This window comes from Somniosus microcephalus, chromosome 3 (genome assembly GCF_052327205.1).
Source record: "Somniosus microcephalus isolate GS21.2 chromosome 3, FLI_Smic_1.0, whole genome shotgun sequence".
NCBI classification, from domain to species: Eukaryota; Metazoa; Chordata; class Chondrichthyes; order Squaliformes; family Somniosidae; genus Somniosus; species Somniosus microcephalus.
Window position 1 is genome coordinate 80,625,511 of NC_140989.1, and position 26,304 is coordinate 80,651,814.

The window sequence follows — 26,304 nt, forward strand, 5'->3', positions numbered from 1 at the left end:
GCTTACTTTTGCTACTCTCTTCCTTTGTACATACTTGTAGAAGCTCTTACAATCTGTTTTTATTTTCCTTGCTAGTTTACTCTCATTCTATTTTCTCCCTTTTTATCAATTTTTTGGTCATCCTTTGCTGGTTTCTAAAGCTCTCCCAATCCTCAGGCTTACGACTATTCTTTGCAACATTGTAAGCCTCTTCTTTTAATCTAATACTATCCTTAACTTCTTTAGTTAGCCATGGATGGATCACTTTTCCCATGGAATTTTTATTTCTCAATGGAATGTATAGTCATAGAGAATTTTGGAATATTTCTTTAAATGTTTGCCACTGCTTATCTACCATCATACCTTTTAATCAAACTAAAGGCACAGTAGAAGAGAAGGATTTTGAAGAGATTTTTGAACACAGGGAGGAAAGAAGGTTGCAAAATGAAGGGGAAATGGACAGCAGCAAAGTGACTTAACAAGTAGCCACTAATATAGAATGGAGGAAGTGAGGGACAAGGAGAAGACAGATGTTAGAGGATAAGAGGGTTATGCAAGAACATAAGGCAGAAGGAAATCACTAAAAACGTGGATGCGAGGCCATGGAGGGATTTGAATACAAAGATGAAAACTGTGACGTCAACTTGTTGGGACTTAGAGAGCCAGTGAAGCTCAAAAGGGACAGGTTTGATGGGAGAGCTTAACTTTGTGCAACTGAGGTTGGGGACTGCTGCATTTTGGATGCGTTCAAGATTGTAGAATAGCTCAGGCAGGGAGGCCGGTTAGAATGGCATTAGAGAAATGAAGCCTCAAGGTGATGAAGGTATGGACAAGGGTCAAGTGGGAGAGGTTTGCGGTGGAGGCAGGCAACGTTATGGATGTGGAAGAGAACAGTCTTGGTAACAGGGTGGATATGGGAGAGAAAGCTGAACAGTACAACGAGATTCTTTTGACTCAGCCTGAGACGGCAGCTGGGGAGTTGAAGCTAATGTCATATAAATACTAGCAGGAGCCAAAAAAGCATAGCTGTTATTTTGCCAATATTAAGCAGTAGAACATTTTGTCTCATCCAGGTTTTGATATTGGATGGGAAGTGCAAGAGGTAGCAACAATGGTTTCAATCAATGGAGGAAGCTATCAGCTTACAGGTGACAGTTGATCTCATGTTTCCTAATTGCTAAGACATAGCATGTAGATGATGGGGGTGATTAGGGATGGACCGAGAGCTGGTCTTGTGGGCAGAGAAGGCGAAGGCTTTGAAGTTAATGTACTGCCTGCCTTGATGCAGAAATGAGCAGAACCAGGAGATAGCAGTACCAAGGAGGTGGACAGCAGAATGGACATTTTCTGTGTTTATTTTAGATTTCCAGCGTTTGTGGTGTAGCAAATACTTTTCTCCCAATGTTTGCCCTGGTCTACTACACTCAATATGTATAATACATATAAATCAATCTTCGATTTAACATACAGCATTTGGAAGTGCTTTGGATATAAGGCAGAAAAGTATCTCCACTTTGTCCCAGTAAGAAAAAACCCCAAAGAAAACTAAAGAAAGGCAAATAAAAAGAATTTAAATAGGAAACGAAAGGGTGGGGGAAAAGGAAATTAATTGTAGAAAACGAAATTGTCAAATACTAGAACAGATAAGATTATGGAAAGCCTCTGGTAATTGTTAAAGAGGATTATTCCAAGCTCTCTGACTTCAGCAACCTACTGTTTTTGATGCTTTACGTAACAATTTACAGTAATCCAGTTAAACACAGAAGGAAACTCAATAAATTGAAACAAGAATCCAATTCCATCATCAACTCGATTCGAGAAAACATTAACTCTTCACGTTTTGGTCTGGGGAGCAATCGATGACATCTGCTTAATGAATTCGTGCTGATGAAACGAGCTAAACATGATTGATTGCCTGTTTGTGTGAATGTGCATTAATCCTTGAATTGTTGCCTACCTCACCGCACTGTGACTGCGACCTCAGCCACCCCCTTTCTGCCCAAGGTTGCGCTCAACGTGGTTCGCTATAGGCAAAGCTTATTGTGGAAATCGGCTTAGACAGTCTCTATAGCAACTGCAAATCATAATAGGAGAGTGAGGACTTCAGCAGTGAATCATCTTCGTGATGGTAAAACGGAGGCAACAGGTCCTGAGCAAGAGCCCTGCTTAGCGTGTTCTTCCCGACCTGATCCTCCCACCACGATCACACTGACCATCAAGACTCAACCGGCCATCCAAAAATAAAGTGACTGCACGGGATCAGATTGGGTGTCTTACTTCACTGGCTTTTTAGCACACTTTTCAGATGTGAAGGACGCCATCTGTTCTAAATAAGGAGACTCGACTCTTAACGAGAGTAAGTGATGCACTTTTACTATCTGTAATATTAATGTTTGTGGATTCAACAGCTCTATTAGCAGAAATATTTCCCTAACAGAGGAACAGGCGATCAATGATCTTGTAAACTGCTATTACTTTTGTTGCGTTTAGTTCCCTTCGAAATTGAGGTTTATCTGTTGGTATTATTACCGGAGGGAGAGAGATAAAAAAGTAAAAGAACCCATATTAAATAGCGATTATTATAAAGCAATATCCATTATCCATCATGGTATTATCTATTTTCCTGTCTAATAACAGCTGTGCATGTACACACATTTATTCATAGCCGTGAGTAAAAGCTAATTAGCTGATATAGCATTGTCGAACATTATGAGAACAGGCTATTTTAATTTCAATCATTTATTAATTGAAATAGACAGAGGTATATTTTACTTTAATTTATTAAATCTTGAATAACTGTTAGTACTATAGGATATAAAACTGCCTAATGCACACACTACTCAAAACTCAACGCACGAAGCAGTATTTTTACAATAGGTATCCACTCGCAAGAACCAAGCTGCTGGAAAGGTCATTGGGCATAATTTTAAAAAGTCTTGAAAAAATTGTGTTGGGACGTTACACTTAAGAACATGGGATAGTCACTAACTTAAACACACAAGCTCCTGACAAATAATTTTATTTGTCTTGAGATTAACGGAAAATAAGATTTCAAGAAATGATTACCGACCAGATGTCATTGCAATTTGCAACCTAAGTTTAGCCAGGCGATCTTGTCTTGAAAAAGCAACTACAATTTATAAAACCCCTTCACACCTGCTTGTTCTCCTCACATCCTCAAAAAGACAGTCATTGTCGAAGATTTCTGCCAAGTTCCTGCATACCAGAGAAACCTTCGCTTCCTCGCCATCATCCCAACTCCCAAAAGCTGAAAGCATCCACAGAAATTAACTCAGAAATCTATATGCTCAACCCATGTTCACTTCACACAAGATATTCTCCAAAAAACTCAATCACCCTATCAACAACTGCTTCTTGACATCAAGTCTACCCTTTGTGCCAGCTACCTTACTTGTTTGTGCTCCTGATCTACTACCCCTAGAGGTGCTCCCTCAGTGAGATGATGTTGAGAGGTGGGTGACGGGGATGGTCCCGCCAGATGAATCCGCTTCCAACAGCCCTTCTCTTGCAGTGGCAAGGGGTTCCAGGCCCATGTCTGTAGGTCCCTCATGTGGAGACATTGGAGGGGGCCTAAAGGAAGAAGGCTCAGTGCCACTCACTAGAGAAACATTGATATCTGCACCCACTGGCAGCCCACTGGCACTTGGCACAGGCTTAGTCATGCTACTGGTCAGTGTCAGTACAGAACAAATAGTCCCCATCAGGTCTTGGAGACAACAACAACTTGCATTTATATAGCACCTTTAACGTAGTAAAATGCCCCAAGGTGCTTAACAAGAGCGTTATCAATAAATATTTTTGACACCGAGCCACAGAAGGAGATATCAGGGCAGATGACCAAAGGTTTAGGTTTTGCTGGTAGATTTTAAGGAGCATCTTAAAGGAGGAGAGAGAGGTAGAGAGGCGGAAAGCTTTAGGGAGGGAATTCCAGAGCTTCGGGCCAAGGGAGCTGAAAGCACTGTGAACGTGTGGCATTCAGGCTAACCCTAAAGCCATCGATTGAAGCAGTGGTTTTTGCAATATCAGAAGCCACCAGTGTTCTTAGAAACTGTTCTTTGATGCTGCAGAAATTCCCTGGGCTGTCATAGCCTCCAGGGTGTTGCTCAAGTCATGGGAAATGTTCTGCAATGTGTTGCAGATGTGAGTTGTGGACTCCATCCATTTGTCCATGTTCTCAATAATATGCATGCACACCATCTCCACATGTGATGAATGTTCCCTAATCATTAAAACAAAAGCAAAATACTGTGGATGCTGGAAATCTGAAATAAAAACTGAAAATGTTCTTTTGAAGGCGAGGTCCCTAGGCTCCTCAGCCAAGGTTGGTAATTTCTCCATCTTCTGTGGAGGAATGACACGCGCCCTCTCTTCACATCCTGGTCTTTGTTCTCACTAGTGTTCAGTGCTTTGCCCACTGATAGCGCTTCCGATGTACTAGCTATTTTTCCCCAAGTGGGTCTCTCTGTGCTGGTGCTTTGACAATTAGGTGCCATGCTTCAGTTGGTGAGGAAGTAGCAGCAGATGATGCTGTACTTTGGGCAGCTAATTCCCCAGTGGGACAGACTTGGTGGTCAACACCGTGGCCAACCTCTTCCACTGCTTAATCTCTAGTTAGGGAGTATGTTTGTGTGGATGTTTGCTAACAGGGTTTTGTCTGTCATGGCCGAACAGTCGTTGAGTCCAGTGATATTCACTGTCTAGATTTACACAGGAAGAATGAACATTTGGAAAAGGCATTAACGGACTGCTGATACCATCCTGCTGCATGAGTCACTGACTTCAGGAAATGGAGAGGTGAAAAGTGGAAGAGCAAAAACGAAATTAATTTTAAAAATTAATCTTCATATAAATTGTGATGTTATTTATTTAGCTTACCTTTTATTTGAGGATAAACTCTCTCTATGTTTCTCCCAATTCTCTGTTTTGACCATATCAATGGGTATGTCCTTCTTATATAATTATGCATACATATTTTATAAATATGAGATTAACAAAATCATACAATTGACCAAACGAATTAATCTGGAGGCAAATAGCCAACTAGTTGGTATCTTTTATGTCTTCACGAGTTTCTGATGAGATGCCTTTGAAATACAGTAAATCCATTAATCAGATTCTATTAATATTAGTCAATAGAATTTAATTGTTCTGAAATGAATGATTTGAGATCTACAGTGAGATTTAAATAATATCAGAGAAAAACTGCTTATTCTGTATGTCATGCATGTTTTTTTACTCAATTAGATTTTACCCTTCTGCATTCACATGGATATCTAAAATAAATAAGAGTACCATATTTACACTTCAAACACAAAAGTAAAGATTTCTGATCTCATTTATAGCTAAAACCCCTGTAGCTAGAAGAATTGTCAAGCTCTTCAAGCAATCTTTTAAAACTGCATTTGCTTGGCTTATAGATTCATATAATTATAGAATGATGCAAAACAGGAATCCATTCAGCCCATTGTCCTTGTGCGGAGTCTTTGAAAGAGCTAGCCAATTGGTCCCACTCCCCACAGCTCTGCAATTTTTTCACTTCAAGTATTTATCCAATTCCCTTTTGAAAGTTATTAGTGAACCTGCTTCCACCACCCTTTCAGGCAATGCATCCCAGATCATAACAGCTCACTGCATCATTTTTTTTGTCCTTGAGTCGCCTCTGGATCTTTTACCAATTACCTTAACTCTGTGTCCTCTGGTTCCTGACCCTTCTGCCACTGGAAACAGTTTCTCCTTATTTACTCTGTAAACCCGTCATGATTTTGAACTCCTCTATCAAATCTCCCCTTAACCCTCTCTGCTCCAAGTAGAACAACCCCAGCTTCTCTGGTCTCTTCATGTAACTGAAGTCTTTTATCCCTGGTACCAATCTAGTAAATCTCCTCTGCACCCCCTCTAAGGCCTTGACATCCTTCCTAATGTGTGGTGCCCAGAATTGCCCACAATACTCCAGCTGGGGCCTAACCAGTGTTTTATAATGCCTCTATTTATAAAGTCAAGGATCCCATATGCCTTTTTAACAGCCTTCTCAACTTGTCCTGCCACCTTCAAAGACTTGTCTACATATAACCCCAGGTCTCTCTTTTCCTGCACCCCCTTTAAAATTGTACCATTTAGTTTATATTGCCTCGCCTCATCCTTCCTACCAAAATGAATCACTTCACATTTCTCTGTGCTTAATTTCATCGACCATGTGTCTGCCCATTTCACCAGTCTGTCTACGTCCTCCTGAAGTCTGTTATTATCCTCCTCACTGTTTACTACATTTCTGAGTTTTGTGTCATCTGCAAACTTTGAAATTATGCCCTGTATACCTAAGTCCAGGCCACTAATATATATCAAAAGAGCAGTGATCCCAATATCGACACGTGGGGACACCACAGTATACTTCCCTCCAGTATGAAAAACAACCGTTCACCACTATTCTCTGTTTTTGTCCCTTAGCCAGTTTTGTCTCCATGCAGCCACTGACCCTTTAATCCCATGGGCTTCAATTTTGCTAATAAGTCTATTATGTGGTACTTTATCAAATGCCTTTGGAAAATCCATATACATAACATCAACCGCACTACCCTCATCAACCCTCTCCGTTACTTCATCAAAGAACGTAATAAAGTTAAGAAGGCTTAAGAGAGGCTGTGCATTCAGATAAAAGAGTAGTTCTTCCAGTACTTCAACTAGCAGTTCAAATTCCATCAAGAACAGTCACTGAACGTTTGTTTATCGCAGTTGTCCTCAGTGGCTGAGCTGGAAAAGGTAAAGAATTCTAGTATGTCTTTAAGAGAGAATTGTTTAGATCACTAAATCTTCCTTAATGTACTTTCAGACAACAACATCACCAGAGAACAATGTCAATAGCTTCCTGGTTTAAATGGAGTGAGCCTTATCACAGGTACTCCCAGAGGAACCCCACTGATATGGTAATCGAGACCCTCATGATGGAACTCAGCTGGCAGATGAAACAAGCTGAGAAGATGCAGAGGGAGCGAGAGGATGAGTACAGGAGGATAAAAACAGGCGTGGACTACAACTGGCTGATCAGTCATCCCAAACACAGCTATGAAGTGCCCCCAGGGGAGAGGCTAGAACTTGAGGAAGCATGTTCCAAAATCCACCCTTCTTACTGTGGACCAGTGGTACTTAGGTAATGTTGCTGCAATCTGATATTAATTTGTATGCAAATGGGCTGGATTTTTCTAACTGTCAACCTCAAATTTGCACAAGCTAAACTGATTAAGGGATCTTAAAGGGGTAGCACTAGGATCACGAGCTCCCTGGAAAGAGTATACTGTCACTCAATATTTCTGTACATGTAACTGCATTTGATGCTTATTGACTTATAGGAAGCATGGTGCACGTGTAATGTTTTGTGGCTTTAAGCTCCAATACCTTTCTGTTCAGTATTTTGCTGCAATTATTTTTATTGTGATATCTTATAAGAACATAAGAAATAGGAGCAGGAGTAGGCCATTTGGCCCTTCGAGCCTGCTCCGCCATTCAATGAGATCATGGCTGATCTTCTGCCTCAACTCCATTCACCGGCCCTATCGTCATATCCCTTGATGCCCTTACTAGTCAGAAATCTATCGACTTCTGTCTTGAATATACCCAATGACTGAGCCTTCACAGCACTCTAGGGTAGAGAATTCCAAAGATTCACCACCCTCTGTGTGAGAAATTTCTTCTCATCTCAGCCCTGAATGGCCTACCCTTTATCCTGAGGCTGTCCCTATCAAGCCCTGTAATAATTTTGTATGCTTCAATGAGATCCCCTCTCATTCTTCTGAATTCAAGAGAATACAGGCCTAGTTTACTCAATCTCTTCTCATACGACAGTCCCGCCATCCCAGGAATCAATCTCATGAACCTTCGTTGCACTCCCTCTATGGCAAGTATATCCTTCCTTAGGTAAGGAGACCTTACGGATTCCCTCTCCTAAGTTTCAAGGACGCCTGTGGCGGTGTGCTTTGCTAGCCCCTAAGCTTGCACTTACAAGCTGTGAGTATAGTGCCAACCAGTCATAATAAACCATAACAGCTCAGGTGAAAAGCTGTTATCTCCAGTAACTTTTAGCAGTATGCAGCATTGGTATAAAGAGGCAGCAGCTACTCCTGTATGTGCTTGGAGTTTGAACAACTACAATGTAACTTGATGGACTAAAACAGACCAGGTGGCAATGACACCTGTCATAGCCAATAGGGTCCTTTATATATGCATATTGGGTCTTGATGACATCATTAGGATCAGACTGCAATTTTAACTCTGGCCTGAGCGGGGAAGCCACTGCAGCTTTCTCGCCAGATGAAAGGCAGTCAGGACTTGCCGGGAAGAAGAGGCCAACAAACCTAAGTTTTTTTCTCTTCTTTCTGGGGCTAGAAGGAGCAGCAGTGCTCATCCAGGCCCCACAAGGAAAGCTGAGGCCTCTGCTTCCCTGGACTCCGCCCCCCCCTACCTGCCACTTCTGGAATGCGAGACCACTCTGAGATGGCTCCGGAATCCAATCCCGTCACCAACTTGTGTCAGCGGGTGGCCTTCGGGCTGCACAATTTTGTGTCGCTTCCCACTGACCTCCTGTTCTGGGAAAGAAGTCAGCCAGCAGAATTTAAACGTGGCCTGGGTGTTAAAACCGTCTGGGCTTCATTTTTGGAACAGCAGGTGAGTTTCCAACTCATCTTGCTATCCATCGACCCAAAACCTGCCCAGAGTTAAAATTGGGGCCCACGTCTTACTGTGAGATGATAAATTCAGTCACATACCATTGTATGGGGACATACCTTGTCATCTCATCTCTTTTAGTGCTGTTTCCTCATTATTGTTCTGTTTTCTCATTTCCCCATTCTTTTAGAGTTGAAATAAAAGACTAGTCAATGTTTTATTTCAACTTCACTAATTATCATTTTTCCACAAAACGTTCAGTCATTTAGGTCCTGTAGATCCACTGGCCTTTGATCCAGTGTAAGTGCTGGAACCCATCCACCAAGAACTCTGCCAATGTGTTCCCCAGAGTATCTATTATGTACTATATACACATCTCCATGGGCCTCTTCACTTCTTCCCCTCCTTCACCCCAGGGGCTGCTTGTCCTTGCCACCACGGGGCCTCAGGCTGTCTTCCCCATCTCCGCCTCCCTGATTGTGCCTTCGACCTCTGGTTATCCATTTATCTTTTTGGCGATACTGCCCGCCCTTGGGCTACTATCCCTGTATCCAGCTGTTGATTCTATCTTCCTGCTCTGTCGATTGCTATCGCAAACCCGCTATTCGCAACCTCCTGTCAAGTTCTTTCTTCACCGGTTTCACAGCACTAAACTTTGAATTGGCAATTTGTTTCTTAAAACACTTATAATGCTATAGTCTGCTTATAGTGCTTATGGGTTTCCCTGCTTGGTGATGGGAAATTACTTTGGCATCAGTTTGATGAAGAGGTGGTGGGAAGCGGATGGGGTCTGGAGCTGGGGGATAGAAGGGAATGGGGGCTGAGAAGGGGTTGAGGGAATCTGTTAGGATAATTCCTTTATCCTTTTTAAGAACAGATTTGAAAAGATAGAGACAGTAATATGTCTGACAATTAACTTCATTTATTATTGTTTCAAAACATTCATCTTAAGAATACACCCAGAGCACTGCACGCAGTCCTACGCCTAGAAACTTAGGTGTAAGAACTTCCCGGGAATCATGAGCAATGCTTATCCAAAGCTGTTCACGGTACCTTGTCTTGAAGTTCCTACTGAAGTTTGCTTCATATCTCTTTTTATATAAAAAAAACAAACATTCATTGTCTAATTCTTGCTAAGATTAACTTTGTTGCCAGTTTTATTACCCTTAGGTCATTGAACATACAATGATAGAGGCCTCATGCCCTGGTTAATATCCTGCTACATTGTCTAAGGTTCATCCTTAGCAACCTTTGCTTTCTATGTTTGCTCTTCCCAAACGATAGCTTTTGTTCTGGGGTATCATTGTGATCAAAGTATGAGATCTGCCAGCACACAAGTTAAACGAATTTTGATTTACTCATGTGGTTTAACCATAATTGCAATGTTAGCTGTTCTGTCTTAAAAAAAACAATGTAAAAACATGTCTATATCTTTACAGAATGGATTCTGAGGAAGGAGGGTAAGAGAATGGGGAAGCAGAGATGGGAGGGGATGGGGAAAGAGTAGAGGTAATGGGTGGAGGAGAAGATATTGGCAACCAGCAGTTTGTTTCTTAAAGTGCTTATAACATTAGAGCCAATTTACAACACAATAATCAATTTAAAACACACACTTCTGTTTTCCGAGCTTAGTGTCAGACTGGAGGACTACCTCTTTGCCTTGCTTTTGTCTGCTGTCCTATGGCTCTGTGACCCATCACACCAAAGCCAGCCTACACCCCAGCTGGATTCCTCTCCCATCTGTTACCTGACACCGACCTACAACCCTGGCCACATCCTTCCCCCAGTTACTGCCACCAACCGGCATTTACACCTCCCATCAACAAGAGAGAGAAGAACAGAGCAGAAAAAGAACCAGAAGACAAATCAAGAGAGAGAAAAAAGAAGACACCGCGACAAGCAGAAAAGAACAGAGGCACAGAAAGAACCAGAAGAGAAAAGAGAGAGAACAAGCAACATGAAGATGACTGAGTATAAGTTGTGACTTACTGTTAGCCATACAACGGCAGACCTACATATTAAAAAAAAGACAGTTCACCCACTTTATTTCCTTCCCTTCTTCACCAAAGTGTCAAATACTTCCTTCAACAATCAACTGTCACCTCCACTTCTTCTGCACCCTACCCTCCAACTTAATGGCCCAGAAATTCGGGTCAGGGGCTTCCCGCGGATGCAAGCCCCCGACCTGGCTGTTGAGCAGTAGGGCCCCATGGAATTCCGATCCGGGGCCTGGTCCAGCTGCCAGCGCGCAGTGCTTGCGTATCCCAGGGGCGCAGTTAGTTCGATGTGTCCCCTGGGATCACGTGGGCCATGGGCAGCCAATCGGAGCAGGGATTGCTCCATTCATAAGCCTGACAGGAAGTGCTGTCAAGACTTATAAATACTATGGCCCCAAAATAGCACTAAACCTTCAAATAAATTTTTTTTTAAATCACATTTTTTAAATAAACTATAAATTACATGAAATAACTATTTTAAACAATAATTTAAATTTTTGAAATTTTTTTTTTTATATTCTAACGGGGCTAAAAATAAACTTACCTTGCTTTAAAGTATTTAAAAATAATAAACCTGTGGAAAAAATGTTTTAATTTTAATTAATTCATCACTTACCTTGTAAAAAGCAGGCCTTACGCCTGCTTTTTACATTTCTAAATTCTGCAGGCTTACGTTCCCGGAGAAACCTGTAAAAAAAAACTAAGTTTGATGCGCACGCGCAGCCTCCCCCACGCACGCATTCGACCTCTGAACCCCTTCATTCAGGGGAACGGAAGTGCTGGTTTCCCGCGCATGCGCAGTGCATGCAGGAAACCGGCACTTCCATCGGGCCTATGGGTGAGTACCCCGTGCGTACTCACCTGTGGAGACCCAAATTTCTGGGCCAATATGAGCAATTCCAAGGGAAATCCACTAGTAATATATATATATATATATATTTTTAAAAATGTGTGTATAGTAGGTGTCATCACACACTTCCTGTAACATTTTTGTGTCACTCTTAGTGTTAGGTAACCTCCATCCCTGCAAAGTCTCAGCAAAGTTTCCTACAGGAGCGCCAAGCCAGATTTTAAAAAGTAATGGCCAGGAATTTGCAGTTAGTGGTGAAGTGACGGTCCTCACTGCTTATCTTGACGAAAGCTGCCCACAAACATCTAACGATATCTGTGGCATGATTTTCAGCTCTCCCGACTTTTGTTTGAGTCTGATGCCGAATCAAGCGAATCTCCATCGTCCAGCAACAGTGATGTCATCAAGCTGGCTAAGCAGCCAATCACATTGAAGAATTCTCACAGACAGAAAACCAGGAAGTAAAATGCACAGCTTCTAATTTACTTTATAAATTTTATAGAGAGCGAAATAAAGATTGGGACATACACATAGGATTAAGATCGAAGTTGAAATATCATAAACAAACTTAAAAAATATTATTTTAAAAACCATGTAATTCTTAATAATTCTTAAGAATTCTAACAGTAAATCGAGGTATGTTATAAATCCCTCAGTGACTGGTATGCCAAACTACTCCTCAGGACAGGTAGAATTATCAGAATATATAGCACTGAGTATTGTGATACAATCATGCACCACAGCTTTCCATATTGCTGACAAAACACATTCCTTATCCTGAGCTGAATCGCCCTCTCTGAAAAACCAAAACATTCGAATGACTAACACAAAAAGTAACAAATGTAAAAGCTTGAATTTACTACGTATTTGGTGCAAAGGGCTTACCAGATGACTCTACATTATCAGAACTATTGAATCGCACTTTCAAAAGAAGACAAAAGATTGATAGTTTTGGAACAATTCTGTCTCATCTTAATACACATTCAACCATGCTTCATTTTGTATTCGGCAGGGTGAAATGGAATGTATGTTGCCATAGGAGCTACAGCAATGACAATAGATTACTTGTTCTGGCTATAAATATAGACACTTCTCTTCCACGGCTCTATCTTTGGAACTAGAAGCAATTGTTTTACCAAAGCATTTATAATTAAGTGTATATTTTTTTAAACTACTGCCAGAACTTTCATGGTGCTACTCACAGAGGATACACTGTTTTATAAGGACAGGAGCATTAAACCATATAAGCACAGTAGCCTAGAAATTTGATAGCACCACGCCCATTTTTCAGGTGCAAAACAGGCGCGTAAGCATCCAATATGGCGGGAGGGGTGTGTATACTCATTACGTGCCTGAAGTGCGCTGACCATCATATTAGATTGGACTGCTCCACAGCCATCATGGGGGTGCACGGCAGAAGTATGTTAAACGCTGATTAAAATGTTTAACTAAGGGTCCTGCATTTGTTGTAGGACCCTTTTGTGATATTGGGCTGCCCCAGTGCCTGACTCGCCATGTGTTAAACTCACCCAGCAACTCGTAGCACTAACAGGCAGGAAGGGACATTCAGCAGCGCTATTTCAAGGGCTCATCCACTATATACAGGTTAGTTGCTGGTTTGTCATTTGAGACTGCTCGTTAACTTCTGGGTGTTTTTTGGCCTGTTTTCTGACTGTGGAAACTTAATTCTGACTGCTGACAGGAAGATTTTGGGAGCCTTTATAAAAGAGTTTTACTGCAGTCATGGGTGGTGTGGTAGGGCTGCTTTCGGGCCTGGAGGACGAAGGGGAGCAGTAAATAAGACAGGATAGAGCAGGATCAGCTGGGAGAAGAGGGAAGAGGAGTGCACTGTGTAGGAAGCCATACTCACAGCTGGTGTTCAAGGAGCTCTTCGCCCACATCAACTTCTCAGGCGAGCAATGTTTTAGGCGCCTTAGGAGGCTGTCACTAACCTATGTCATCTGATGCAGCCACAACTTGAGCCTCAAACCAGGGCATGGACAGCACTGCCTGTGGCTGTCAAGGTCACCGTTGTGCTTAGCTTTTATGCAACAGGCTCCTTCAAGGCTGCAGCAGGTGACATAAGAACATAAGAAATAGGAGCAGGAGTAGGCCATTCGGCCCTTCGAGCCTGCGCTGCCATTCAATGAGATCATGCCTGACCTTCTGCCTCAACTCCATTCACCGGCCCTATCGCCATATCCCTTGATGCCTTTACTAGTCAGAAATCTATCAACTTCTGTTTTGAATATACCCAATGACTGAGCCTCCACAGCCCTCTGGGGTAGAGAATTCCAAAGATTCACCACCCTCTGTGTGAAGAAATTTCTTCTCATCTCAGTCCTGAATGGCCTACCCTTTATCCTGAGGCTGTGGCCCCTGGTTCTAGACTCCCCAGCCAAGGGAAACATTTTCCCAGCATCCACCCTATCAAGCCCTGTAATAATTTTGTATGCTTCAGTGAGATCCCCTCTCATTCTTCTGAATTCAAGAGAATACAGGTCTAGTTTACTCAATCCATTTTCATATGACAGTCCCGCCATCCCAGGAATCAATCTCATGAACCTTCGTTGCACTCCCTCTATGGCAAGTAGATTCTTCCTTAGGTAAGGAGACCAAAATTGTACACAGTACTCCAGGTGTGGTCTCACCAAGGCCCTATATAATTGGAGTAAGACTTCTTTATTCCTGTACTCAAATCCTCTTGTAATGAAGGCCGGCATACCATTTGCCTTCCTAATGGCTTGCTGCACCTGCACATTCACTTTCAGTGACTCATGTACAAGGACACCCAGGTCCCTTTGAGCATCTGCATTCACCAATCTTTCACCATTTAGGAAATACTCTGCCTTTCTGTTTTTTCTACCAAAGTGGATAACTTCACATTTATCCACATTATATTCCATCTGCCATGTTCTTGCACACTCACTGAGTCTGTCGAGATCCCCTTGAAGCCTCTTCACATCCTCTTCACAACTGACATTGCCACCTAGCTTTGTATCATCAGCAAATTTGGAAATGTTACATTTAGTCCCCTCATCCAAATCATTGATATAGATTGTGAATAGTTGGGGCCTAAGTACTGATCTTTGCGGTACCACACTAGTCACAGCCTGCCATCCTGAAAAAGACCCGTTTATCTCTACTTTTTGTTTTCTGTCTGTTAACCAACTCTCAATCCATGCTAGTATATTACCCCCAATTCCATGTGCCCTAATTTTGTTCACCAACCTCTTGTGTGGGACCATATCGAAGGCCTTCTGAAAATCCAAATACACCACAACTATTGGTTCCCCTTTGTCTACTCCACTAGTTACATCCTCAAAAAAACTACAATAGGTTTGTCAAACAGGATTTCCCTTTCATAAATCCATGTTGACTCTGCCCAATCTTACTATTAGTTTCTAAGTGCCCAGTTATTGCATCCTTTATAATAGATTTCAGTATTTTCACAACTACTGATGTGAGGCTAACAGGTCTGTAGTTCCCCGTTTTCTCTCTCCCTCCTTTCTTAAATAACGGGGTTACATTTGCTATCCTCCAATCTGCAGGAACCGTTCCAGAATCTATAGAATTTTGGAAGATGACAACCAATGCGTCCACTATCCCAATGGCCACCTCTTTCAAAACCCTAGGATGTCGGTCATCCAGTCCTTGGGATTTATCGATTTTTAGTCCCATTAATTTTGCTAGTACTTTTTACTAATAATAATTTCTTTAAGTTCCTCATTCTCGCCACACCCTTGGTTTTCTCGTATTTCTGGGAGTTTTTTTGTGTCTTGCTCCGTGAAGACAGAAACAAAGTATTTATTTAATTTCTCTACCATTTCCTCATTCCCCATTATAAATTCTCCTGTCTCTGACTGTAAAGGACCTACATTTACCTTCGCCAGTCTTTTCCTTTTCACATACCTATGGAAGCTTTTACAATCCGTTTTTATATTTTTCGCTGGTTTGTGCTTATATTCCATTTTCCCTTTCTTTATCAGTTTCTTGGTCCCCCTTTGCTGATTTCTAAAAGATCCCAATCCTCAGGCTGACCGCTTTTTCTGGCAACTTTATAAGCTTCCTCCTTTGACTTAATACTAGCTTTAATTTCTTTTGTTAGCCATGGTTGGATCACTTTTCCTTTTGGGTTTTCATGCCTTAGAGGAATGTATGTTTGTTGCAAATTATGCATTATTTCCTTGAATGTTAGCCATTGTATGTCCACCTTCATACCTTTTAGTGTAGTCTCCCAATCTACATGGCCAACTTGTCCCTCATACCCTTGTAGATTCCTCTGTTTAGGTTGAAGACCTCAGTTTCAGATTGGACTACATCACTCTTAAACTTAATGTAAAATTCAATCATATTATGGTCACTTGTCCCTAAAGGCCCCTTTACTACAAGATTATTGATTAGCCCTTTCTCATTACACAGTACCAGATCCAGAATAGCCTGTTCCCTGGTTGGTTCCTCCACATACTGATCCAGGAAACCATCTCGCATACATTCAAAGAATTCGTCCTCCACACCATTAGTGGTAATTTGATTTGCCCAGTCAATATGTAGATTAAAGTTCCCCCATGATTACCGTATTGCCCTTGTTACATGCACTTCTAATTTCTTGATTGATACTGTGCCCTAAATTACCACTACTGTTTGCTAGCTATAGTAATCTCGGATGTAATGCTTAAGTTGTCCACCAGAGGGAGACAAATGCTAAGGGGATTATAATTACCAGTCTTAAGGTAAAATTGCATTATGGGTAGAATGACATCATAGGATCCTCCAGCTTAGATTGCTCGTGCAGTTGAATGGATGTGCATGCCTGTAGTTGTGAGAGCTCTGTTCTCTCCTGGTTCTGTGTAAATTAAAAGCAAAGTTTTGAGTTCCTGAAGTCTCACTTATATCCCTTATTTGGACCTTAACCACCCGGTTATAACATTTTGGCGACGAGGATTAACAGTTTCAATTTGAAGAAGGGAATATACAAGAACACTGCATCTGAATCATGGCTACTCGAGTAGGAGAGATTTCTGCTTTTGATGTTCAAAATCAAACTTGGATCGAATACTGTGAGTTATTAGAGCATTTCTTTGAAGCAAATTATATTGTCGATGTTGAAAAACGGAGAGCTATTTTGCTAACTTCGATGGGAAGTGTGATATATAGTTTATTGAGAAACTTATGCAGTCCTGCAAAGCCTGGAGATAAATCATTTACTGAATTAGTGGACTTGCTAAAGGGACATTTCAATCCCAGACTGAGTGAGGTTGTACAACGTTTCAAATTTAATTCACGGAACAGGATACTGGGAGAAACTGTGTTTGATTATGTAGCGGTGTTGAGAAAACTGGCACATGATTGCAATTACGGGAACAGCTTGAAAGACATGCTGAGAGATAGGCTGGTTTGCAGAATAATGGATGCTCGAATGCAGAGGAGATTATTGTCCGAGACTGGGCTTATGTATGAAAAAGCGTTGGAACTTGCTCAATTAATAGAGACAGCTAACCGTGATGTACAAGAAATACAAGGTTCAGACTGGTCTGCTACAAAGCAAGTTGGAAGTCAGTTTTTGGTGCACAAGTTAAATATGAGTCGTACACCACAACGTGCGCATTTAAAGGCATGTTATAGATGCAATGGAGATCACTTGGCAAGGGAATGCAGGTTTCTGGAGGAAAAGTGCCACAAGTGTGGGGAAAAAGGACATATCAAACGTGCATGTAGAGCAAAAGCTACCCTGGAGGTATACAAACCGAAAGGGGGAGAAAAGCAAAACCTGGTAAAAGAAGTGAAAAAACAGGGAGCACATCACATCAGTGGAGAAGCTGAGAAAGAAGACGACGTGTTCATAATGCATAGTATGGTAGAGGACATTCCAAAAGTGGATCCTATCACTTTGCAACTGATAGTAAATGACACTAAGGTCAACTTTGAGGTGGATACTGGATGTGGCGTAACCATAATGAACAGGGAAGAGTATTCAAAATTGTGGAACCGTGCAAAAGTTCCAGAGTTAAAGTCTTGCTCTATGAAGTTTAAAACATATACTGGTGAACGAGTGGCAACATTGGGTACAGCTATTGTAACTGAAACACAGGGACACCGTGGAACAGCTACCTGTAGTTGTAGTATCGGGTTCTGGACCAAATTTGTTAGGTCGGGGCTGGATAAAAGAACTTAAATTGGATTGGGGAGCAATAAATCAAATGGAGAGCGGCCAACAGTTGTCGTTGCAAGAAGTTTTGATTGAACATGAGAATGTATTCAAGGAAGAACTTGGAACATTTAATGGCCCCCCAGCTAAGATTTATGTCGACAAGGAGGCACTGCCAAGATTTTTTAAACAACGACCTGTGCCTTATGCCATGAAACCGAAGGTAGAGGCTGAGCTTGATCGTCTGTTGCGGGAGAACATTCTGGAACCCGTGAAATGTTCAGAATGGGCAGCTCCAATTGTACCTGTTTTAAAACCGGACAATTCGGTAAGAATCTGTGGAGATTATAAATTGACTGTAAATAGGGTATCTAAACTAGAACAGTATCCTATTCCTAAAACGGAGGATCTTTTTGCAAACCTGGCTGGAGGGAAGAAATTCACGAAGCTGGATATGAGTCATGCATACTTGCAGATTACGCTAGATGAGGAATCCAAGAAGTATGTAACCATAAACACACACAAGGGTTTGCTTACCTATAACCGCTTGCCATTTGGTGTCTCACCTAGTCCAGCTATCTTCCAGAGAATTATCGAGGGTGTACTGCAAGGGATTCCACAAGTTTCCATCTATCTGGATGATACTCTAGTGACGGGAAGAACCGACCAGGAGCATCTGAGCACTCTGAGAGGTACCTCAAAGATTGGATAAGGCTGGGTTACGGCTCAAGAGGAGTAAGTGTACTTTCATGGGGAATGAGGCCGTGTTCCTGGGACACAGAGTGGACGTCACCGGGCTCCATCCAATCAAGGAGAAGGTAAAAGCACTGCAGGAGGCACCAGATCCTACAAATGTGACTGAGTTAAGAGCTTACCTGGGACTGCTAAACTATTATAACAGGTTTTTGCCAAACTTGTCAACAGTGTTAGCACCTCTTCACAAACTACTGCGCAAGGAGACACAGTGGCAGTGGGAAGAGGAACAGAGGGTTTCATTTGAACAATCCAAGAAACTGATTCTGTCCTCGGATGTGCTGGTTCACTACAATGCAGAGAAAGACATTATTCTCTCTTGTGACGCTTCACCTTACGGGGTGGGGGCAGTTCTTTCACACTGTATGGAAGATGGAACAGAAAGACCGATAGGGTTTATGTCTCGAACTCTGACCCCAGCGGAAAAAAACTATTCCCAGTTGGATAAAGAGGGATTAGCAGTAATGTTTGGGTTACAGAGGTTTCATAAGTACATATATGGCAGGAAATTCACCATATGCACCGATCATAAACCTCTTCTATCTCTTTTTAATGAGATGAAAGCAGTGCCACAGATGGTGTCACCCCGAATCCAGAGATGGGCAGTGACGTTGAGGGCATATGAGTATGTCATCGTTTACAAAGCGGGCAAGTACCATGGGAACGCAGATGCCTTGAGCCATCTTCCACTACCAGGTACACCTATCCGTGCAGCTCCAAAGGACAGAGTTTTGTTGTTGGGAACTGATCAGGTAGTACGCAGACATGTGGATCAGATACTGACCAGACAACGGGAGATCGAACTGGAGGTTCCAGAGGAAATGTTGGAGGACAGGTTGGTCCCCAGTTATCCAAATGCATTGGTGGTCCCACCACCATGAACAGAGACAGTTATACCTGGACCCCTTAATCAAGAGGAAACCATCGTAGCAGAGTCAGATACTCTGAGTACTGCTCAGGAGCAGCAGGTGGCTCTACCACAACCAAGCAGGGACTTGACTGTAAGACGTTCAACAAGGTCTCACAAGCTGCCAGAGCGATTGATCACAACCTGCTAGATTGTTCAGGATGGACTATCGTTAAAGGAGTTTCCTTATGGACTTTTTAAGAATGTTAAGAATTGTTGTAACTTAAGAGGGGGGGGGATATAGTAATCTCAGATGTAATGCTTAAGTTGTCCACCAGAGGGAGACAAATGCTAAGGGGATTATAATTACTAGTCTTAAGGTAAAATTGCATTATGGGTAGAATGACATCATAGGATCCTCCATCTTAGATTGCTCGTGCAGTTGAATGGATGTGCATGCCTATAGTTGTGAGAGCTCTGTTCTCTCCTGGTTCTGTGTAAATTAAAAGCAAAGTTTTGAGTTCCTGAAGTCTCACTTATATCCCTTATATTGGACCTTAACCACCCGGTTATAACAGTAGCCTATACACAACTCCCACCAATGTTTTCCGCCCTTTGCTGGTTCTTAGCTCCACCCAAACTGATTCCAGTTCTACATCACGATCTGACGAGCCAAGATCTTTTATCTCTACCGTACCGATCTCATCCCTTATTAACAGCGCTACACCACCTCCTTTTCCTTTTTGTCTGCCCTTCCTAAATGTTGAGTACCCTGGAACATTCAGTTCCCAGCTTTGGATACCCTGCAATGATGTCTCTGTAATGGCAATTTCATCATACCCATACTTCTATTAGTGGCATTAATTCATCCACATTGTTGCGAATGCTACGTGCATTTAGATAAAGTGCCTTTAGCTTTGCCTGTTTAATATTTTTCTGCACTTTGACCCTCTTTACTGTTGGCCTTTGTTTCTGCTCCCTACTAGTTTTGCTGACTACTTTTCTAACTTGCACTTCCAGTTTTGTTTCTCTCCATTCTGGGCCAACACTTAGGTTCCCAGCCCCCTGACAAACTAATTTAAATCCTTCCCAACAGCACTAGCAAACCCCCCTGCGAGGATATTGGTCCCAGTTCTGCCAAGGTGTAATCCGTCCATCTTGTACACGTCCCACCTTCCCCAAAATCGGTCCCAATGCCTCAGGAATTTAAATCCCTCCCTCCTACACCATCTCTCCAGCCATGCATTCATCTGGTCTATTCTCCTATTTCTACTCTCGCTAGCACGTGGTTCTGGGTGTAATCCTGAGAGTACTATCTTTGAGGTCCTGCTTTTTAATTTATTTCCTAACTCTCTATATTCTGCTTGCAGGACCTCATCCCTCTTTCTACCTATGTCGTTGGTACCGATATGGACCACAACCTCTGGCTGTTCACCCTCCCCATTCAGAATGTCCTGCAGCCGCTCAGTGACATCCTTGACCCTGGCACCAGGGAGGCAACATACCATCCTGTAGTCACGTCTGCGGCCACAGAAACATCTATCTGTTCCCCTTACGATAGAATCCCCTATCACTATTGCTCTCCCACTCTTTTTTCCTCCCCTCCTATGCAGCTGAGCCACTCGCAGTGCCCTGGACTTGGCTCTTGCTGCATTCCCCTGATAAACCATCTCCCACAGCAGTATCTAAAATGGAAAATCTGTTGGAGAGGGAGATGGACCCAGGGGTCTCCTGCACTACCTTCCTAGTTCTTTTATTCTGTCTGGTGGTCACCCATTCCCTTTCTGCTTGTGCACTCTTTACCTGCGGTGTGACCACCTCGTTAAACGTGCTATCCACATAGATCTCAGCCTCACAGATGCTCCACAGTGACTCCAGCCGCAGCTCCAGATCCAAAACGCGGATTTCGAGTAGCTGCAGCTGGAGACCAGGTGTGGTCTGAACAGAGCATTGCACAGTTTGCTCATGACTTCCTCTGTCTATATGTAATTGTTTTGGTTATGTAATTCAACACTCTACTGGCTTTGTTGATTGTGCTTTGCATTGGTTGGACATGTTTAGTGTCAAGTCTACGAAGACTCCTAGTTTTGTTTCCACTTTATCTTGAGATATTTCACCAACATTCATGGAGTACATTTGTTGCATATTTTTCCTTTTCCATCTTATGTGCAGTACTTAGCACTTGTCTGCCTTAAATGATCATTGATTTGGCCACATATTTCTTTTTTTCAACTCACTCTGTAACATCTGAGCTTCTTCCTCCAATTCCATTGCCCACCCAGGTAAGGGAACAGAGCACAAAATTGCTTTTTACTTTTTTGATATTTAGTTTGAAATACCACTAGCTGTAGTTACCTCACAAAGCAATTCAGTTTTCCTTTTCTTTTTCTCAATAATGTTCTCCCCTCTCCCCATGAAGGGTCTTAGCTCTGTATTGAGCTATGGCTCCACAGGTGCTGGTCACCCTCTAGTACCTTGCCAAGTGACTATTCTTCTTCTGTGAACCTAGATGGTGAATGCTGGCAAGCTATTTGGCTGCAAGGAGCATCACCTCCAGAGGAGAGGGCATCACAGCCGAGCTCTCTCTCATCTTCACCCATTGTCCATACAAGTTCACTTTCACAAGAATCACTTAATAGTGATCGGGAGTGAGAACCGTGGCTAATTTTCCCCTTTCTAACGCAGGGTGCCAAGGCTGATTATAATCCATTAAGTAGTGTGGCCTTGGTTTAACATGTTTAAATAAAGGTAAATTCAGCACTCCCAGTGGGGAACTGCAGGCGAACACAGGAGTGCTGACTCTCCGATCTGCACTCCCGCTGAACATGGTTCCTGCTGAAAGTGTAGGATCACTTAAGTTGCCCTAAATTAAATGACAGATTTATACATTTTAATTAAGATTTCCATTTGATATGCAGGTTTCGACAGGTGGTTGTTGAATATGAGCCAGAGGTGCAGGAAGTGTCGCAGTTATTCCGATCTGTTCTTCAGGATGCTATAGAGAGAATGAAGGAAGATCAAGACACAAGGAAGCTGACCAGGCAATGGAATAAGAAACGGACAATGAGTCTGTCCATGATGATATTTAAATCACGAGTAAGGATCTATCCCTTCAGCAGTAATATCAAGACAGTCTCAGAGGATGTGGAGCAATGCTTTGTGTCAGCCAGACGAGTATGGAGCCTGCCAGAGTTCACAACTGCTAAAGAGTTCTGATGGAATGCACAATTCATAATTTTCTAATAGAAGTGATTGTATAGAAGTGATTAGATGTCATATTTAATCACTGAATTTTAGATTGATCTTTACCTTTCAGGATGTGACTGTTGTGAATGTGCATGGCCTGCCCAAGAATGCCATCAACATTTGCACTTGTGAACTCACAGATGAGAATTTGAGTGGCCTATTCTTGACACAGTGTGGGTGAAATTGGTTTTCAGCAAAACAGACGATAGCAGATTGACAGCCCGTTTTACACTGCGACCAATTTTCTTTACTATTGAATACCAAGTGCACTTCCACTGCACCCAACTGTCGATAATTATGATTTATTAGAATATGGTATTGGTTTATTATGGGAGATTTGTTTTGAGGTCTATACAAAAATCCATTAGCGCTTTAAGTGTTCTTACAAGTCTTTTTCACAGATGAATCTCTAAACTGCATAGTCAATAATGCAATGTGATCATTATTATAGATACTTTTCAAATGTGTTTTGTAATTCCTCACACAATGCACGCCATTAAGTGATGTGCAGAGTTAGGAATCAGTTTTATTTTCACTGCAGTCAGATATTATGCTGCAATAATATTCAAGAGTCAGCAACGCTGTGACCTCTACGTAGAAGATACCTCCGGCCTCCCTCCAAATAATCATAAGGAATTGAAAGAGAAGCAGTAAAGTCAGCATTTCTGCTAGCATTAGCATGTCTTTTCATGTTGCTCACTACTTAGTGAGTAGAACTTATAAAAAATAATCTAAATTAACTCTTCACTTGCCAAATATTTTCTTGAAATATAATCATCAGAAACGCTTCAAACAGTATAATATATATTTTGGTACAGGAGAGGGGTTAGGAATAGAAAATGTATACTGGTTCAACAGATGGCAGACTGAATGGTCATGGTGTGGATGACAGTTTGACATACAGAAGAGGTTTTATCAGAAAAATGTATACATATATATATAAAATGACTGGCACAATAGTGCGGCATGCTGCCATTCCAATATGAATGGATGTGGGTTCATGTCTTCAATTCCTCCCAATCTCTGTAGGGGGTCAGGTACCAAGTGCGTGCCAGACTCCCCCCAAAGGGAAGGAGAAAAATGATGCAGGAAAGCCACCCTTGACCACACTCAAGCATCTTGTGGCCAGTTGTTGAATGGCATTGATGAGGAAGTGGTACAACAGATCACAAAGGATCACATACAGCAAGAAAGTAAAGAATCTACGAGGGATTGTAGGTGCAGGGATAAACATGATACAAGCTGCCAATCGCTTTGTTTTGTGAGTTTACTATATATAATATAGAACTATAGCAGATCTCTTGTGACATTGCTCACAGCGAGTTGGAGGATATGCTGTTTTATAACAGTAGCAGTGTTATCAACAAAGTGTGATGGGGAATATTGTTAGAGAAAGTGAGTGTGATATTTATAAGTGTACTGTATGCAATAATTTTGAAATATATATATATATATATAAAAATATATATACACATGTGTAACGTTTCTAAAAACACAATAAAATTCTTAACTATCCCCTCAATTCCCTAAATAAGACGTAATGGGAAAAAAAGCCTACATTTCTGTAGTTTGATTTTTTTTTAAATTAAAAACATTTCTCAGCTCTTTTGGCATTTCAACTTTACTTTTACTGGGTTTGGTAGTTCTAAGCCAAGGCAGTAGAAGGGAGATTTTAAGTAAGTGTTGCACTCCACTTCAGGAGATGAAAAACAAATGGGACTATTCTTGCCCTAAAGAAGTGTACTTCTTGAGTCAGAGTGACCTTTACATTAAGAATGGGTAAGTTCATGACATAACCCATCTTTCTCTCCTGGTCTGATGAGGCAGTTGAGACCAAAATGGGGATAAGACAGGATTTAAACTCCGCTAAATACGTTTTTTTTATCAGTGTTTGTTGTTAAAGATTTTCTCATATTATGGCATTTCCCTGTGCCATACATCACTTCCGCCCAACAGGTTAGCCATGCAATCAGCTCCCATGCCCCTGTTAAAGCCATTCTACAAATGGACAACTAGATGCAGGAGTAGCCCAATGTAGCTGTCCCTCAAAATGTTTTCCCTTCCCTTTGGTAGAAATCTGACCTCTACTCAGTGCCTAACAAGGCAGCCAAGGAACTGTAGATATGAACCTACATCCTGCCATTTATGATATGGTGTTGGGATGTCAACATACTGTATCTCTGTGCCACCCATATAATAGAGTCAGAGTTTTACAGCACAGAAAGAGGCCCTTCGGCCCATCGTGTCTGCGCCGCCCATCCACCCCTGTCCAGTCTAATCCCATTTTCCAGCATTTGGTCCATAGCCTTGTATGCAATGGCATTTCAAGTGCTCATCCAAATGCTTCTTGAATGCTGTGAGGGTTCCTGCCTCTACCACCCTTTCAGGCATTGAGTTCCAGCTTCCAACCACCCTCTGGGTGAAAAAGTTCCTCCTCAAATCCCCCCTAAATCTCCTGCCCCTTACCCTGAATCTGTGCCCCCTTGTTATTGACCCCCCTACTAAGGGGAAAAGTTCCTCTTTATCTACCCTATCTATGCCCCTCATCATTTTGTACACCTCAATCAGGTCCCCCCTCAGCCTTCTTTGCTCCAAGGAAAACAACCCCAGCCTGTCCAGTCTCTCTTCATAGCTGAGGCACTCCATCCCAGGTAACATCCTGGTGAATCTTCTCTGCACCCTCTCCAAAGCAATCACATCCTTCCTATAGTGAGGCGACCAGAACTGCACACAGTACTCCAGCTGTGGCCTCACCAGCGTTTTGTACAGCTCCATCATAACCTCCCTGCTCTTATATTCTATGCCTCTGCAAATGAAGGCAAGTATCCCATAAGCCTTTTTAACCACCTTATCTACCTGTTCCGCTGCCTTCAGGGATCTATGTACATGTACACCAAGGTCCCTCTGACCCTCTGTACTTCCTAGGGTCCTACCACTCATTGTGTATTCCCTTGCCTTATTTGTCCGTCCAAAATGCATCACCTCGCACTTTTCCGGGTTAAATTCCATTTGCCACTTTTCCGCCCATCTGACCAACCCGTTAATATTGTCCTGTAGCCTGAGGCTTTCCTCCTCGCAATTTACCACCCCACCAATTTTCGTGTCATCTGCGAACTTACTGATCATACCCTTTACATTCTCATCCAAATCATTAATGTAGATCACAAACAGCAAGGGACCCAGCACCGATCCCTGAGGTACCCCACTGGACACAGGCTTCCAGTCACAAAAGCAACCTTCGACCATCACCCTCTGCCTCCTGCCACTCAGCCAGTTTAGGATCCAACACGCCAAGGCCCCCTGGATCCCATGGGCTCTTACCTTCTTGACCAGTCTCCTATGCGGGACCTTGTCAAAAGCTTTACTGAAGTCCATGTAAACCACATCCACAGCATTTCCCTCATCCACACACCTAGTCACCCCCTCGAAAAATTCAATCAGATTGGTCAGACATGATTTACCCTTGACAAAGCCATGCTGACTATCCCCGATTAGTCCTTGCCTCTCCAAGTGGAGACTAATTTTGTCCCTCAGAATTTTTTCCAATAATTTCCCTACCACAGATGTTAGGCTCACTGGCCTGTAATTCCCTGGTTTATCCCTGCTACCCTTCTTGAATAATGGTACTACATTAGCTGTTCTCCAGTCCTCTGGTACATCCCCTGTGGCCAGAGAGGTTCTGAAAATTTGTGTCAGAGCCCCTGCAATCTCCTCCTTTGCCTCACACAACAGCCTGGGATACATCTCGTCCGGGCCTGGGGATTTATCCACTTTTTGGCCTGCTAAAACCGCTAGTACCTCCTCCCTC

At 42.4% G+C, this 26,304-nt stretch overlaps 1 protein-coding gene across 1 annotated transcript; it reads left to right on the forward strand.

Annotated features, from left to right (window-relative positions):
• The first annotated feature begins 1,611 nt into the window (after nucleotides 1-1,611).
• On the forward strand, nucleotides 1,612-24,100 carry rd3 (retinal degeneration 3, GUCY2D regulator). The gene is made up of 3 exons (XM_085981279.1): nucleotides 1,612-2,335; nucleotides 6,827-7,144; nucleotides 22,169-24,100. The coding sequence occupies exons 2-3, from the start codon at nucleotides 6,849-6,851 to the stop codon at nucleotides 22,464-22,466; spliced, it is 594 nt and encodes a 197-aa protein (XP_085837405.1). The 5' UTR covers nucleotides 1,612-2,335; nucleotides 6,827-6,848; the 3' UTR covers nucleotides 22,467-24,100.
• Nucleotides 24,101-26,304: the final 2,204 nt, after the last annotated feature.